The 13,133-nt window shown below is 44.2% G+C and overlaps 1 protein-coding gene across 3 annotated transcripts in view; it reads left to right on the top strand.

Annotated features, from left to right (window-relative positions):
* Nemp1 (nuclear envelope integral membrane protein 1) overlaps positions 1-11,458 on the top strand; it is a 24,576-nt gene extending 13,118 nt beyond the window's left edge. For all 3 annotated transcript variants that reach the window (XM_029482470.1, XM_021175153.2, XM_029482471.1), the window contains exons 4-9: positions 823-895; positions 2,921-3,014; positions 3,452-3,566; positions 4,876-5,101; positions 5,823-5,996; positions 6,674-11,458. In XM_029482470.1, coding sequence (XP_029338330.1) covers positions 823-895; positions 2,921-3,014; positions 3,452-3,566; positions 4,876-5,101; positions 5,823-5,996; positions 6,674-6,839 — 848 coding nt within the window. In that variant the 3' untranslated portion in view covers positions 6,840-11,458. The remainder of the gene's footprint in view (positions 1-822; positions 896-2,920; positions 3,015-3,451; positions 3,567-4,875; positions 5,102-5,822; positions 5,997-6,673) is intronic.
* Positions 11,459-13,133: the final 1,675 nt, after the last annotated feature.

Below are 13,133 nucleotides of genomic sequence, written 5' to 3' on the forward strand. Positions count from 1 at the left end.
GTCTAAAAAGAACCCGAAGAAAAAAAAAAGTATATATCAAAAAAAAAAAAAAAAAAAAAAAAAAAAAAAAAAAAGTAAAGATTGAGACCACTTATTTACTGGACCTGGGGGACTTTTTTTCTTATCTGAGAGCAACTGAGAAAGCTTTAGAGGAGGTGGATCCCATCAAATCCTGACTTGGTTTCCCCTTCGTTTCTACTCAGGGCTCATGGCTGCAGAGAGATTGTGCCCTCCAGCGAGCTGTGCTGCAGCTGGCTCTGTGGCTGTGGAGAGCTGGACTCTCTTTGGTGTGTTCTCCTGTCCATTTCTAGGCCTTGTGAAAGCCATGGGATACTCTGGCAAGCCACTAAGGGCTCGCCAGGGGTCTGCTTGGGCCTCTAGGACCCGAGTGTGATATGTTTAGCAGGTAGACTTTTTTCAGCACAGTGCTTTATATATAGTGAAGCAAAGTAGGAGGTATGGTTGAGCAAGTAAAATGCTATGTGGAGGACACAAGGTCCATGTTTCAGGTCCATGCCTGTAAGTGATGGAAGGCTCTGACACAAATGGCAGGGATCCCTTCTGAGCCACAGCATAAAGTGGTGATGGCATAGTGTGCAGCTAAATCCTCAGTAGAAGAAGCCAAAATAGGGCAAGCACAGACTAGACAGAAACCTGTTTATGGTTTTTCTTTCGAAGGGTACCAGGATTTGTGTGGTATATCTACACTGCCATTTAGTTGAGCTATCTGCTTTACTTTATAGTTGACCAGTAACAACAATGTCATCTTTTATAATACCTTTAATGGATTCTTTTATTAAGCAAATGTTCTATTTGTTTCAGGATTTGACCCCAAACTCTTCCTTGTTTTCCTCCTCGGACTGACGCTGTTTTTTTGTGGTGACTTGTTGAGCAGGTAGGTATGGACTCGACAGAACTCTTGTTATAGGAATTTTAAGTGCTGCTGTTCTCTGCTCAGGATCTATGTTGCCTGCTGGGGTATTTTTAAGATTTTTTATTATTTTGGACAATATAAATAAATATTTGTCATTTTGTTTGTTTGCTTGAGACAGAGTCTCAATGTACTGTAGGCCAAACTGGCTACAAACTCCATCTGCCTCTGTCTCCCAAGTGATGGCATTAAAGGTGTATGCCATCATATCTAGCTGCTTTTTAAGTTTATGTGTGATCTGTGTGTCTGTGTCCCTGTGCATGTGCTGCCTGCAGAGGCCAGTAGAGGGCGTTGGACCCCCTGGGCCTGGAGTTAAGGAGTTGTGAGTTGTCCAACATGGGTGCTTGGGACAGAACTCAGATCCTCTGAAAGAGCAACAAGCACTCAAAACAGCTCAGCCACCTCCTCTCTGGCCCTGCTTGAATGTATTAAAAATAAAATGACTTTCCCCTCTGATTTGAATAGGATTGTTGGTTAATGCATTTTCTCATTAGGCAGCTCCACCGTTGTATTAATGAGTTACCTAGGACTATTCAGTTGACTCAAGTTAGCAGTAATATTATTGTAGATATTTATATAGTGAAATTGTTACCAAAGTACACTTGATGAGTTTCATGCTGTTTACATACAAGGAATCAAGCATCAATTCTTGTCCATTTCCTCCTCCTAGAAATGTGCTAGCTATGATCTGTAAAACTGGCATGCACTAACATAAAGGCCACTCTCTGGGAGGAAATGCTTACTTGACACTGCTGAAGCAGTCAAGAACTTGAGGCAGTAAAGTCCTAGGTCCTATGGGGAAACCTACTTCAACTCTGCTAAAAAAAACTATAGCAGTAAAATGACTCCTAATGAGAATAAACACCAACAACATAACAAAAACCCCAAAGAACAAACAGCCCCCTCCCCCAGATCCATTTTGTATTGGCCAGCTACTCCGGCGTGAACCTGCCCTGGCGTGTGGTTTATGTGCCCAGCAGAGAAGCTTCTTGAAGCACACAGTAGTTCACACACAGACCCACACAGAGCCATCATCCCCAGGTGGGCTGTCTGAATTGAACCCCTCTCTTGCAAGGCTCAGGGATCTATATAGAGAAGGAGGTGAGATTGTAAAAGCCAGAGGTGGTGGATGACTTTGAGCTTCTATAAGGGTGATGGTTCACACCACCCTTCCCATGTATGTCAGGCCTGGCTTCACACCATGCTTCCTCCTCCTTCAGTCCTTCATTTTTGAACCCCTTCTTCCATGATGCTCCCTGAGCCTTGGAGGGGATGATACATACACCCCATTTCTGGCTGGACATTCAAAAGTCATTCATTCTTGGTACTTTTAACCAGTCGTGAATCTCTGCAGTCATCACTGACCACTGCACAAGAATCCCAGAGAAGGTGATTTGATGGCACATTGGTTCCATTTAGCAAAAGTGCTGCAACAGCTCTCCCACTTGGGTCCACAAACTCTCCAGCCATGGGCTTTTGATGGTGTTAATAGCAGCAGATTAGAATTCTCTCCTGTGGAAAGGGCATCAAATCCAGCCCTAGAGTGGCTGGTTACTCCTCAAACAGCCTTCAGTGTACTACTGCAGGTGTGCTCTTCTGTGTGTCAGCATCCTGCACATAGGGTCCATGAGTAAGACGGGCTAGAGCTCTTCTTTGGCATCCTGGGGAGCCCATGCTGGCTCTGTGAAGGCTGCCCAGCAGGAAGGAAGTTCGAGTCCAGTTTCAACTTGATTTTTCTATATCCTGAGTCTATAGCATACAGTGGATTTGGACAGAGATGGATACAGGAGTGAGATTTAAAGAGGACCTCATCGACACTGACTAACCTTCATCATCTATCAACTGCTATGTCAGTCTACACTTCTGTAGTCTTCAGTACCAGGCAGCATCTCCTCTAATCTTGAAACTTTAGCTAGGGCACTTGCGATTTCACCAGTGTGTTCTGTGGCCTATGACATTACATAGTCAAGTAAAATATTTTTTCTGCAGGAGTCAAATTTTCTACTATTGCACTGGGATGAGTGTGGGAATCGTGGCCTCTCTCTTAATCATCATTTTTATGATCTCTAAGTTTATGCCCAAGGTAAGTAGTGAGATCTTTCCTGCGTGTTGAGGGTGACCTTGGGTAGCTGGAGGTTGGGTTGCCTTTTGGAGTAGTTTTTAGAGCACAGAACATTTGCGTTGTTGATGGTTGATGAGTCAGTGACTGTCCTGTTCTTTAGTTCTGAAAAGCACTTGCAAGGTATATCTGAAGCCTGATTACATACAAATTCTATTGAAATCATGTCTCAGTGGGAACTGAAAGCCACTTTGTTTCTGATGTAGCCAGGCTTTTCAGTTGTTTCGCATCTCATCATCTTGGTGTTCCTTGCAGACTGTACCTTTTTAGGTATAAAACACATCTTTTTAAGAGATGAGTTTTTATGCATTTTGAGTAGGTTGAGTTGAAAGAAAAATTTGTCCCATTTGCTTCTTATGTAAAAGCCTTGTAACTTTTGCCTTCATCTCTGCTTTGTCTAGAGAAGTCCCATTTACGTCATCCTGGTAGGAGGCTGGTCCTTCTCTCTGTACCTCATTCAGCTAGTTTTTAAGAATTTACAAGAGATATGGAGGAGTTACTGGCATTATCTTCTAAGTAAGTGTTGGTGTAGCTTTCCTGTGTGTGTGTTTATAGGCTGCTTGGTTGATTTGATTGTGAGAAGATGCTCCCTGCTGACAGGGAATCAGTAGCTAATAGCATTTGATTAACTTGTAGAAATTATAATCTCTCTCTCTCTCTCCCCCTCTCCCTCTCCCCCTCCCCCTCTCCCTCTCTCTCTCCCTCTCTCTCCCTCTCTCTCTATGCAGGGTTTTTCTGCATAGAGTTAGCTGTCCTGGAGCTCACTTTGTAGATTACGCTGGCCTCAAACTCAGAGATTCACTTAACTGAAGTCAGATACTGTTGATAAGGTCAAAACTCGAAATTGCTGGTGTTTTAAGCAAAATTTAAAAACTTTTAAATTGGCTTTATTATTGTTAATTTAAATATGCTTGGGAACCTTAAGAAGTGCAGTCAATCTTGTATACAGTAAAAGTCCTTTGGTTACACAGATAAAGCTTTTTTTCTCTTGATAGGAACTCAATTTATTATTTGAGAACATTAATATGAATATTTGGGGATTAAAATAGCCTATTTTACACATGTTCAACGTGTAGCTTTTAAGAAAGAATTAATTTTGCCAAAACATGGTGGTACATACCATTCCAGCACTTGAGAGACAAAGACAGGTGGATTTCTGTGAGTTCGAGGACAGCCAGGGCTACACAAAGAAACACAGTCTCAAAAAACGCCAACCACCACCACCACCACCACCAAAGATTTAGTTTTTAATTCTATGTGTGTGGGAGTGTGCACTTGACTGCAATGCCTGTAGCATCATCCACGGAGCTGGAGTTACAGGTAGTCATGAGATGGCCCAAGTGCATGCTGGGAATGAATGTGGGTCCTCTCAAGAGCACTGAGCACTCTTAACCTATGAGCCACCTCTTCAACCCCTTGTTACTTGAGTAAATAAATTTGTGATAAAAGGATAAGAATAATACATATGGGGCTGGTGAGATGGCTCAGCAGGTAAGAGCACCCGACTGCTCTTCTGAAGGTCCTGAGTTCAAATCCCAGCAACCACATGGTGACTCACAACCATCTGTAAAGAGATCTGACTCCCTCTTCTGGTGTGTCTGAAGACAGCTACAGTGTACTTACATATAATAAATAAATAAATCTTTTTTTTAAAAAAAGAATAATACATATGTGTACATGAAGAACAGTGAGGAAAATATATTTTCCGAGAATTCAAAATAGGTGAATAATTGAGTGCAGATGTGTCTAATTTCCTGGTTGAGTAGATGCATCTGGTGAGCTTGTGCTGTTCTCCACCAGTGTCTTATGATGACTCTTCTCATAGGCTACATCCTCACAGTTGGATTCATGAGTTTTGCAGTGTGCTACAAATATGGGCCCCTGGAAAATGAACGAAGCATTAACCTGCTGACCTGGACGCTGCAGCTGCTGGGCCTGGGACTCATGTATTCCAGTATCCAGATCCCGCATGTTGCCTTTGCTCTCATCGTCATTGCACTGTGCACTAAGAACCTGGAATACCCTATCCACTGGCTGTGCAGCACCTACAGGTGACTAGCAGGCAGGGTGACTGTTGACATGTGGGGTGTGGGATGCACTTGCAGCGAAAGGATGCCTAGTTTTTCCTTGGGAACCTCTGTAAGTGGGATGTCACCTGCCACCACCCTTGTACCTTTCTCTGTTGAGATAATACTTTTTTTCTTTTTTTATAATAAAAGCATCCAGTAAAGTGTCATGTGTTCCTGTTACCACTAGGTGGTGCAAATTATATCGTGTTTGGTTTGTACATAGGCCTCAAGTTCAGATTTCAGATTATGTCACGCTGACTGTCAAGTTGCTCTAAAAACCTTAATTTTATTTAAGATGTAATTCATAGCGTGATATTATTGGAAAAGTCAATATGGAATGAATGGCCCTGGATTCTGAAATGGCCATGGCTACTCCATTGCAGATAATCAAAACAGTCCCTTCAGAGTGAGGAGCTGAGGTCACGAACCACAACATTATAACATCATTTTGTTGTTTTCCCACTTACTGGAAAAATAAATTATTTGTCATTTATTTGAAAATAAGTGAGTTTGACTACTCTGGCTTTTCACTCATGTTTGGCATGCTAGGAGTACACTGTAATGAAAGGTGTGTGTGGAAGAAAGCTGGGTGATGACTATCGCTGCTGAGTCTGTCTTAGTGTGGTTGTCTCCTGGGACAAGTGGACATAAAGATGGTGTGGATACTGATTAATGACTCATGGTGTTATTTTGGTGAGCACAGAAGGATGTGTAAGGCATCAGGAAAGCCTGTCCCCCCTCGCCTCCTGACAGAAGAAGAGTATCGGATACAAGGAGAGGTGGAGACCCAAAAGGCTTTACAGGAACTCCGAGAATTTTGTAACAGTCCGGAGTGCTCTGCCTGGAAGACCATATCTCGAATTCAGTCTCCAAAAAGGTAAACTCTGATAAGCCAGGCATTTCTGGGTAGTTAATGACCTCGGGCCGACAGATGATGCTTCCAGATAACAGCCTTGTATTTTGCCCTTTGATTGTTGCTCACCTAGGAGCAGGAGTCAAGAGAAAGTAGTAATCTATTTCTTGTTTCCCCAGGCAGCTACCTCACTGTTGGGATTATATCACTAACTTGTGACGACTTCAGTACCGTATTTAAGTGTGGCCCTTGTGTGTTTGACATTAATTTCTGAGTCCCCACCCCCACGCCCCCTTTGGTTGGGAGCAGTTGTACCAAAGAGTGTGTAAAGTTTCAGTTTGGAATCATGATAGCATCAAGTTTATAGCCATAAGTGCAGAGAACTGTAACGCTCAGTCTCCTCTTATCAGGTCTACGGTGACTCAGGGAACCTTAGCACTTCGTAACTACCCAGGACAAGGACAGCGTAGTTAGTGTCAAGCAGGACGAGAGTGCCCAGCATGTTGGCCTGGGATCCCAGCCTTGCCTCCTGCCTAGTTCTTGCTTCAGTTTATGCATCTGCCAAAGCAAGGGCAGGAATTTGTTAAATTCGGTATAATTTGAACTACAGGCACACTGAGCCTTTCAGTCTGTTCTTATTTTGAAAGCCGTTCAGGAAGGACAGATGTGCGCTTCCTAACAAACATCCCTCTCTTTTGCAGATTCGCCGACTTTGTGGAAGGTTCTTTCCACCTCACGCCAAATGAAGTTTCTGTTCACGAACAGGAGTATGGATTAGGGAGCATCCTTACCCAGGATGAGGAGCTGTCCTCAGAAGAGGAGGGCTCAGAGTACCCCACTTTCACACAGAACAATTTCTTGACTTAAATAGCAGTTCGTTGTTTTCATATAGACTGGCATGGTACCTTGGTGTGATCCTCATTGTAAGTGCTGTGCGATTCTCCCAGGCTTTTATAACAGCCTGGAGCGGGTGCAGGAGTTCGGCTGGAATGAGGGGCTGAGTGGGTTACCCTCTGGCAGTACTTTTGGTGTGTACCTCAGGCTGGTCCTCTTCGAGGAAAGAGTGGCGGAGGTGGTGAGGGCTGCGGCAGCTCGCTTCTGACAGTTGAGCACTTGGCCCACTTTGTGGTTCCTGAAGTCAGTTTGCCCACAGCAGTGCAGCTCCTGTTTGAAAGTGTGCTGAGTTCTGGCAACTCTGTCACGGGGACAGACCCTCAAAAATGAGTATTAAGTGCAGTAATGCATTCAAATGGAGGCTGCATCTTTTAAAGAGAATCTATAAGTCTGAGCCATTTTTTACTTCTGTCTGCTCTATTTCACTGCATCCTTATAATAATCCTGAATGATTTAAATATTGAAGAAAAAAATAGATTGTTACCTATCTTGTTTTTTAAACAAATATATTTTTTTAAGTGCAAGAAATTCATGTTCTTTAACCAATAAGTGCTCCAGAGTACAAACCCTACTGACCCCAGATATTTATTGGTACCCATGAAACCCCTGGAGCTGCTGCCGCTGAGCCTTGAATTCTCACGAGTCTGATTTTTAGTTTGCTTGCATTTAGGAGAACGTCTGCTGCCCTTCTGTAGGTTTGGTTTCCTAAGCTTTTTATTATATTTGACATTGGCTTTTTTTCTTGCCGTTTCTCATCACTGACTTTTCCCACTCAGGAATGGTGTGTCCCCTTACCTGTGGAGTATGCACAGTTGAGAATTTGTCTCATTTTCTGATTTGCCGCTGCCTCCTTCCTAACACCGAGGTTCCTCCACATCTCCTGCTGTGTACCTCAGACTGCTTGAGAGTCCCTGTGCATCTGGTATTTCTGTTTTGACTTTTCCTTCTGGGTTGGGGCCTGCTGCTGTACCTCAGGTTGATCCCTTCACCTTCGACTTTACACTGCTAGAATTTTAAGCCTGTGCTGGTGTACCAAGCTTCTTTTTTTCTTCTGTTTTGGTTTTCAAGACACATTTTCTCTGCATAGCCCTTGCTGTCGTGGAACTTGCTCTAGAGAGCACATTAGCCTGGAACTCACAGAGATCCACCTGCCTCTGCCTCTGCCTCTGCCTCTGCCCTCTGCCAAGAATGTTGCCACTGGCTGGCATGTCAAATTTCTTGTTTCTTATATATAAATATTCCCCTTACCTTGATTCCTACATTATAGCTAGGCAGAGACGTCTTATTTACACCCTTCCCCCCTAGTCAGATCACACACCTTCTGAGTTACTATAGTCAGGAAACTGTTCCAGGGCTGGGAATGTAGCTCAGTGGTAGAATGCTTACTGGTTCAGCATGCAAGGCCCTGATTGGGTCGCTAGCACCACAACAAAACAAAATCAACCTCATCTCCTTGTTCCTTGTCTTCTTTTTATATACTTATTCTATTCATTCAGCCTTCCTAACAACCAGCATGCTCCCAGATCTTATCATTTATAAGCCTTAAACAACCATCTGTTAAGTTTCTTTCTATGCAATTTTAGTTTTGTAGCTGCCACACTTTTCCACGGCAGAGAACAGACCTTCAGGTGTACTGCCTGCCTCTGGTGCCCATTCAGCTGTTAGCATCAGCTACATCCCCTGAGTTTACTATACTTACTTACAGTTCCATTTCTGTAGAGACGCTGCCTCTGCAGTGATGTTAGCTTCAGAATCCCTTGCCTTTGCAGATCTCTTAGAAGCTGGCAGGATCATTTACGAGGGACAGACTCTCAAGTTTCTGCCGTTTGCTTGGTTCTTTCATTGTGATCTTCACCACTGCACTGGAGGCAGTGTGTAATGTGTGTAATTCCTTCAGCCAGGGAGGTCGGTGCTCACTCAGGAATACAGCATCAGACTCATTGTCTTAGGATCATCGAGGAGGAAGGTGGTATTTTCAGGAAGCTCTTAGGGCTTCTTCAGACCCGCTTTTAACATGTAATTTTGGAAGACCCTGGGCTTTACTGCTAGCATCCAAAATGTCAGCTGAGACACCTCTCCAGGTGGCCAGTTAGTTATTTCAACCAATGTTCCCCATAGCCTTAAATTGTCCTAAAGTGACAACTACCTCACTTGGTAGAAGGTGACAGAAAAATGAGCAATATCTGAGCTGTGGTTAGAGCTGCAGGGTACAAGAAACTTTGTAACGGAACCTTTTTGTCTTTGTGAATTATGAATACAGTAAAATTTGTCTCTTTTCAAAGAACTTGAAGCTCCTGAAGAGGTGGGAATGCACCTCAGAGGCAGTAAGTGCTTGTCCTGGGGGTGCAGGCTGGGCATCCCCCAAACAAAGCCCACCACTAACAACAAAAGCCTTCAGAAATTTATACCTAGTATATTTTAGTGTAAACTCAGTTATACAACTTTTGTAGGTCTTGGGAGACCTTCATGCCTGTTTCCCCAAATCACTCCTTACGGATGGTAGCTTGCTAAAGGGGAGGAGGCTTTTGACTTCTTCTTTTAATGAGAATTCACTGTAAGTGACTTTGCTCTTCTGTGGGTTGACTCCCTGTGAAAGACAGATTTCTTTTCAAGGCCATTTTTTTTAACTGTATTTGAATTTGGGGTGAGCAAAGCAAGCTCATTTTCTTACCCCTGCCTGGTAGTTGGAGAAGTGAATGCTGAGAGAGCTGCTTCAGACAGTGAAGGACAGACGGTGGGTGCCTCTTTTGTATGCTGTGTATCCTTGGCCTGCCTGCCTGCCTGCCTGCCTGGGTGGCTCCGCTGGATGCTTCTGAGCCTCTGCGTGCCCAGACACTGCTTGAGTCAGCTCAGTCTCATCCCTCAGAATGAGCGCATCAAGGACTGAGGGAGAAGTGGAGTGAGCTGGAGCCATGAGCGCTGCGTGCCAGCAATCATCGACCCAGAAGCTGGTTCCAGGACTGGGGGTCTTGATGGTATTGGAAATGCATTGCTTCTAATGGCTCTGACCTGAGTTCATAAAACATGACTCCCGTTAATGGGAACATAAGAGGCAGCCAGCATACAACTTTACAGTTTTCCTTTCCTCATGAGAACATACTGATCAAAGCCAGGAAAAGTTTAGCAACTTTGATAACTTGGTTACCTTGAAATAAGAAAGAGCTAGTTCCCCGCCCATTCTTGTTCTCTCAGCAGAGGGTGGTTTTGCCTGAGATGGCTCTTTGGGTCCCACTGTTCCATTTTACCATATGACCGCCCATTCAAGGGCATGGCCCTCTGTGAGTCAGTTGTGTTCTCTTTAGCCTACTTTACTTGGGTGATTGAGGTTTGGTGAATAAAAGGACCCAAATAGGCCAGAGAATTCCCCCAGGCCTCGATACCTGTGAAGGATTTGGGAATGGGTTACATAATTGTTGAAAGGTGTGCTGAGATGGATCCCATAGTTAAAATGGTCCTTAGCTGTGCCCACAGCTCTTGTGGACTGAGTGGTACAAGTTGTAGTGTGCAGACAGGAAAGTAATGCCTTCTAGTATTCCCGTGGACTTGGGTCCAAGATGGGTGCCTGCATTTGCATGCTGAGAGTACAGGGCAGGCGTATGGAGCAGTAGCCTTGCACTTTACAAGTATGTCTAAATGTTTGTGCTTGTAGTCTTATAGCAGAGATTATTTCTTTGGGGGAACATAGGCAGTTGAGCTAACCCAGTGGCATCTTCGTGACTTGATTATGGATTCTGTTGCTGTTGGAGACCAGATGGTGACTACCTCGAAAAGGAGGTTTGGAAGTCAGGCATGGTAATTAGTGTCCGCCTGAACTTGGAAGGCTGAAGCAAGGGGACAGACCACTTGAGTTGGACATTGTCAACAGTGGGGACCCATACATGGCAGGCCCTAGAACCCACTGGGAATAAGCAAAGCACATGGATACCCTTTAACCTCAGCGGGGACAGAAGTGGTCACATAGACTCAGACATGGGGCTTTGGGCCACAAGTGTCTTCCATGTGTCATTTTTCTTTGACATGCTCTTATCTCCCCAAGGTATTGTTTAGATAGGGCACCACTCTGTAGCCCAGGCTGTCCTGGAATTCAATTTATTTATTACCCAGGCTTGTCTACAACTCACAGAAGCCCTGCCTCAGCCTCCTGAGTGCTGGGATTACAGGCTTGAGCCACCCAGCCCAGCTTCCTCTTCACACTCTTGGTGTTAACTTGAAAATGTTGAGTTCATTTGTTAGAACTTGTGGGCAGCATGGGCAGCACTGCCATGACAGATCGTCCCCAGCGTGAGCCTTAAGCCGGTTACAACCTGCACTGGCCACTCTCCATGTCTGTGGGACTGTTCCTGAAATAACAGGGCTAAGAAACTACTAGATAAGTTATAGCCTGTGGGCAATGCCTTAGTGTTATTTAGATAAAATATTTGTTACTGATACTTAATACACGGTAAGGGATGTTCAGAAAGAACAAAAGTTTTCAGGGATGTCTGTTTGCTGTGCGTCTTCTACATTTGTGTAAGAAAACCTGATGCCATGTAGTTTTTTATTTCTGTTGTGACTTGTAAATAATCCCCAGTTTAATAAAGTTTTATACAATGTATAGTAGTCTTTTTAAATTAAAGTATTTTAATGTGTGTGTGTGTTCATGGTGTGGACAACTTGTGTGAGTCTGTTCTCCTCATGTGGCTTCCAGGGGTCAGATTCAGGTCATCAGGCTTGTTCTTACCCACTGAGTAACACTCTGTCCTGAATATATTTTGGTTTAGTATTTTGGAGCCTGGGAAGTTTGAGAATCCTGTTGCCCAGCTTGGCCTTGAACTTATTTTCCTATCCCAACTCTGGTTCTGGAATCCCAGGCATGAGTCACCACACTCAACATATTAAAGAACAACATCTTTGTAAGTTACTATGTCTGGGAGGCTTGTTGAGTGAGTTGGTGGGATCAGGTGGCTGCCCTCAACTATCAGAAGTCAGTACCACAGGACTGGAATTGTTTGTCTGCCTTCTGCTTCGGAGTGTAAGTTACATAAACAAAAAAAGCTCCTATGTTTATATGGGTACTGGGCTGGGTTTTGGCAGAATCACTTCCATAAACCCACCACCACTGCCACCACATCATGATGAGACATTCCTGAATCTCATCAAGTTCCTCTACATCCATTATGGAGTAGACTTGTTTCTGATTTCAGGTTTAGGGATCATATTCAGGGACTCTGTGCTAACCACATGCTAACAGCTGAGCCATACCTTCTATCCCTGAAGTAGGTCCAAGTCAAAGGAAGGTCATTTTAGGTGTCACCTTGGAGAGGAGTAAACTCGTAGCTGGATTGCTTCACCTTAGTTTGGAAAGTAGCTCATAGTGCTGTACCCGCCCATGGTACTCTAGTGTGGCTGGCTTTGAAATCCCAGGGTCATTGCAAACCCAGAGTCACCCACTTGTTAGGTTTTTTATCAGGTCTTACCTAGTTTTTGTTTTGTAGGATGAGGGGCAGGGTTTTACTATGCAGCACTGGCTGGCCTGGAGCTCCCTATGCAAAACAGACTGGCTTCAAACTCCAGAGGGACCCACCTGTGTCTGCCTTCCCAGTACCAGGATTAAAAGTGTACACCACCACACCCAGCCACTGACTTCCCTTGTTTTCGCTCATAGATTCACACCTCTAGATATAAAGGAGCCTATTGTGGGATCTAGGCAGATCCTCACAGTTCGTGGCTCGAGATATGATATATTGTTTTAAATCCTAATTTAAAGCTCGCAGGAGGCACTAATGAGTCAATGGTTAAGAAAGACAAACTCTTAAGTGGCTGCAGACAGACTCCTAGCCATGAGAACATAAGACCCGGGTTCTAGTGCCAGTTGTGGAGGTTTCTGTGGGTGTGGTCCTGGTTCCTACTCTGGGTCTGTGGGATTAGCAGTCACCCCGGCTCTGACGCCATTACTGCCCCACCCCTGTAATAGGGGATTATATTTTGATATCACTTCTGTTCAGCTTTCTCTCTTTCCTTGCTCTCTCCCTTCAAATAGACACAGTAAATCAATAAATTATGTAAGGGCAGGTTGAAAATGGAACTGCTGATGGACCAGGCGTGTGCGGAGTGCTTCTGTGAGAGCATAGAGCTCGGACATTGAACCAAGCAGCAGAGGCTGAGAGTTGGAATATTGAGTCTCTATGTTAGTTAAGTGATAAAATTATCTAATTTTCCCTGTGCATGCCTCAGGCAGAGGGCCATGATGTTTAGGGATTTTCCTGGGTGGATGAAGGCATGTTTGGG

This window comes from Mus caroli, chromosome 10 (assembly GCF_900094665.2).
Source record: "Mus caroli chromosome 10, CAROLI_EIJ_v1.1, whole genome shotgun sequence".
In the NCBI taxonomy this organism is placed as follows: domain Eukaryota; kingdom Metazoa; phylum Chordata; class Mammalia; order Rodentia; family Muridae; genus Mus; species Mus caroli.